Genomic DNA, 4839 nt, shown 5'->3' with positions numbered 1-4839 from the left:
AAGTTTTCTGATGTCAATAAAGCTAATTGAATTAGATTTAAAAAAAATGATGGGGGAGAAAGAGAGACTACATATGTGCACAAGAGAGAGAAATGGCAAGATTTGATGCAAAATGGAGAGAGAGAAAGATGGGAGAGAGAGAAATGAATTAACCCGACTTCGTACTCGCTTTGTCACTGTTAATGTACGTTTCCCAGGGAAATGAATCCCTCTGAATAGAATTGAAATTGAATTGAGAGAGAGAGAGAGAGCGAGAGCGAGAGAGAGCGAGAGAGAGAGAGAGAGAGACAGAGAGAGAGAGAGAGAGACAGACAGAGAGAGAGAGACAGAGAGTGTGCCAGAGAGGGCTAGAGAGATGGAGTGTATTGTGTGTAAGAGGGAGACACAAATAGAGTGTGTGTTTGTCAGGGAGAGAGAGAGAGAGAGAGAGAGAGAGAGAGAGAGAGAGAACGAGAGAGAAAACATATGAGGATTGGAGAGAGAGAGAGAGAGAGAGAGAGCGAGAGAGAGATAGAATAAAAAGTTAGAAAGATGATGAGAGAGAGACAAATTGTCTCTCAGAGAGAGAGAGACAAAGGCACAGAGTGCACTGTTGTATTATGTATCCATATGTTAATGCATATGGGCATGTTACTGTACTGTTGTGTGTGTGTGTATGTGTGTGTGTGTGTGTGTGTGTGTGTGTGTGTGTGTGTGTGTGATGGTTACCTCTCCCACACTAAGCTGTTGACCTCTGTCCTGTGTGACCCACTGGTGCCTTGCTTGGCCCATTCAAACACAATTTGTCTCTCTCTCAACATCTTGCTAACGTTTTATTCTCTCTCTCTCTCTGTCTCTCTCTCTGTCTCTCTCTCTGTCTCTCTATCTCTCTCCCTCCTCCTCCTCCTCCTCCCTCTATTCATCTAAACCTCTCTTTGCCTTTCTTTATTACTTCCTCAATGACAATGTTTTCCTGCAATCTGTGAACTCGTCCGGGGGGGTCAGCTGACCGTCGGCCTGTCAGTCAGCTCCCTTCACCCCTGTTTATTGATGAAGGGGCCTTGTCCAGACGAGCCACCTGATTGGCCGTGGGTACACTGGAGAGCTGAAGTGATTGGAGGGTGATTTTGTCATTAGGGGGTGGCTTAATTACTGGAATGATGGCGTTGGCTTGTTTTCCACTGTGATTTCCAGTAACTCAAAACACTATTGATTTTTTGGAGTCATTTCTTTTTTTATGGGGGCATTGGTACAGATTATGCAAACACACACACGCCCACACACGCCCACACACACACACGCACGCACACATACGCACACAGATACGCATGCACAAATCTTTCAATAGTCATTGATTCACTAATAATCGTTATCAATATAAAATATTGTCATGGCTTTTGAATTGAGCCTATGAGTGTGTGTGTGTGTGTCCGTTTTTCATGTCCGCGTGCGCACGTGTGACCACAGATGGATTCCTTACCGTCTCCGGTTGCTTTACTGTAATCACACATGGATCGATACCCGTGAGCAAGCAGTGTTGGGTAGCCGTGGCGACAGCATCCTGTATCGCCGCGGTGATATCATTAGGATGTTTCTAAGAGCAGAGGAGGGTTGTGCACGCGACACCAGCCTCTCGCCGATTGGCTGCAGGTGTGGAGCGTACCGTTTTGTTTGCTCCGAGGCCTTGAGAATCTTGAGAAGCCGTTGCCATGGTTTTTTTGGAACAGGAAGTGGATGAATAGAATTTCGAGTGCAGTAAAAGTTGGCAGATGATTTTTTTGTTAATGCTTTTGCTGTACAAAGATGAGGGTGAGGATAAATCAATGCATTGCTTATTGAAAGGGGCACAAAATATACCATTTCCAACCGATTTGATTTGATACTTGAGAAATAATTTTTTCCATGAATATCAAAATATTTGTTCACAATGGAAGGAATTTAGCGCTTGAGTTGGTTTGAGTGTAAACAGGTAAGCATAGTGTAGGCTAGGACTAGCAAAACAAGGCGTTCACTGGGAGATGGACTTATTGATTATAAGACAAAGAGGAGGACTCAGTGAAAGTGATCCTAACAACTGATGGACGTGATTGGAGTTGAGAATCATCATATTTTTCCAGTTTTCATCTTATACACGGACAGAACGGAGGAGCTAGTTAAACAATACGGCTTCACAGTTGTTTTTATCACTTTTGAATGGAGAAAAAAACGTTTGTTGGTTAGTAACCAAATAATAGGTTTAACCTCTATACATAAACACAGTCGCCTCCAAGATCCAGGGATTCCTCTGTGTGTGTGTGTGTGTGTGTGTGTGTGTGTGTGTGTGTGTGTGTGTGTGTGATTAGCTTGTGTAATGTCACGTGATTCAGGTCGGATTAAATATCGAATCTGGGATTATGGTTCAATGGAAGCAAAGGGTTTAGTGGATTTCTTTGTGTGTGTGTGTGTGTGTGTGTCTGGGACATGTATAGACAGATGGAGAAACAGATGGGTAGATGGGCTAGATAGACGGACACAGTAGCTGAATTATCCGTGGTCCAAACGTCCACCTCCTCCCTCTCCCCTCCCCCTAACCCTCCATACCCTCTTCCTCTCACCCCAAACTTCCCACATCCTTCTCCCCTCCTCCTCTTCCTCCACTTCCTACTCCTTCTCCATTCTCTTCCAAATATGGTCGTCTGGCCCTCTTGGCTTCCTCCCCCGGCGCCTCACCGCGCGGCTGTCACTCAGCTCGTCCCCAGCGCCGCATCCCACAGCCTATTAGCATACTCATTAGCACGCCGCGCGCTAACATACTTGTTAGCCGGGCGGCGCTAACTCCTGCGAGTGCCGACCCTGACACTTGACACTATCAAATTAAGCCACGGCGTCCCGCGATAACCCGACGGCGCGCTGCCGTCCCGCTCGCTCAGAGGCGGGAATTGTCAGAAGGCTTTTATTTTGAAGGAGTTTTTCTTGGAGGTTTGGAGGATTGATTTTTAGATCATGGGTTCTCTATAATTAGGATAAGCCCTCGCATTTATTTGGAAGGAGGCTACCTAGAGGGTCGGAGGTCTGTGTTAAGATCACGGGTCTCTATAATTAGGAGTGACCCTGGCTTTTATTTTGAAGGAAAGGTCTAGAGGTTTGGAAGGACTGCATTAAGATCCAGGGTCTTTATTATTAGGAACAGCAATTAGTGCAGCCTCGTCGCCATGGGAACACGACCGTTTGAGAACAGGAAGTCATTCGCTTTTGGAGTTTGTGTGTGTGTGTGTGTGTGTGTGTGTGTGTGTGTGTGTGTGTGTGTGACCCAGGTGAGCTAATTAGGGGGACCTGGTTCACACACACACACACACACACACACACAGACACCTGTGTCTGTATAACACTCCTTTGTTGTGTGTGAATGGTAAATGGACCGTATTTGGAAATGTGATTTCCTCTGCCACATAGTCACACACACACACACACACACACACACACACACACACACACACACACACACACACACACACACACACATATATACACACAATCGCTGACTAACACTCGCTGACACCCACTCACATGTTAAGCCGACAAGTGATAATGGCTCATAAACGAAAGAATAGAATACAGCCATAGAGGAAGCTGTGTTTACTGTGTTTCACACCTTTGTACTTCAAACTCCAGCACAGTGTTAATAGGTTATCAACAAGAGGTAAATACAAATAATATAACATAACAGTGTTTTGGATTATTCAATCGCAAGTGGGAATTGCCGTCTTTTGTGTGTACATTTCTTTGCATAACGTATTGACTAACACACTAACTTACTTGTTACCTAATTAAATAGCTAGCTAACTAATTGACTGGCTGCCTGTCCAGCTAATTAGCTTCCTGGCTAGTTAACTACCCAGGAACTACCTAGAACTACCTAAAACCTAACTACCTAAAAGCCCGACTGGTTTTCTTACAATGCGCTAATAGCTAGCGCTAGCTTGTTTACTACGACAAATTTTTTTTTTTACAAATGAACCTTTTTTTTTTTACTGAGGCCTAAGTAACTAAGCTATTTATAAACTATTTTGACTGATGGGGAGCAATGTGATTCAACTCTGAAGCATGTTTAGCATCACTATGGCAACCGGGGTCATGAGGATGTGAAGCTGTGGAAGTTTGTTTTCCACCACACACACACACACCACGTCTCTATCTCTCTCATCTATCCCTGACTATCTCTCTCACTCTCTTTATCTCTCCCAGTGTGTATCTACTCCTGGCAGACTTATGTAAGGGCTCTGGGTCTTTAGTATTCTTTTTTTTTTTTTTACAATGCAGCACATATTCTTACTTCACAGTCTCTGTTACATCACAACTGGTACGACGGTCACAGTTGCTATTGTCATGAGGGTACGCAGAGATGTCTGTAAATTGAATCTTACCTAGATTCAGACGAGTTAACTATGTTAGCATTTGCTTTCCGTTAGCCGCTTCCATTGACTTCCATGGTTACAGTAGCCTAGCTCCTGTTCATGTGGGGGGAATACACTTTGAGTTAATTTCCAAAAATTCCAAAAACGGGTTCCAAATAGTCGCTCATTTAAAACCGGTGTGTCAATGCAACTTAATCTAACTTGTGTATGTGTGTATATGTGTGTGTGTGTGTGTGTGTGTGTGTGTGTGTGTGTGTGTGTGTGTGTGTTACTGTAGTTGCCAATTTGAAATCGGAGACAAACAACAAACAAAGACAAACAAAATTCAATGTCGAGCCACCAAGCCATCACCTGGATTACAAGTTGATGATGACCTCTTCATGAACTACCAGCATGAAAGGCAGTGTGGCATGGAGCGTATGACTAAGAAATGAATAATGCACAAAGATTGTTTTACCCTTGTCTC

General features: G+C 44.1%; 1 protein-coding gene across 1 annotated transcript in view; it reads left to right on the top strand.

Moving 5' to 3' along the window:
- The window catches only part of LOC311368670 (actin-binding protein WASF3), a gene marked incomplete at both ends in the record, with an annotated part of 9089 nt that extends 6022 nt beyond the window's left edge, over positions 1-3067 (top strand). Inside the window, one exon of the mRNA XM_084487468.1 lies at positions 3062-3067. Within this exon, the coding sequence (XP_084343594.1) occupies positions 3062-3067 (6 nt within the window). The remainder of the gene's footprint in view (positions 1-3061) is intronic.
- Positions 3068-4839: the final 1772 nt, after the last annotated feature.

This window comes from Micromesistius poutassou (assembly GCF_964030765.1).
Source record: "Micromesistius poutassou genome assembly, chromosome: 23".
Classification (NCBI taxonomy): domain Eukaryota; kingdom Metazoa; phylum Chordata; class Actinopteri; order Gadiformes; family Gadidae; genus Micromesistius; species Micromesistius poutassou.
The sequence above is the reverse complement of the archived record's forward strand: the minus strand, read 5'-3'. Positions and strand labels throughout refer to the sequence as shown.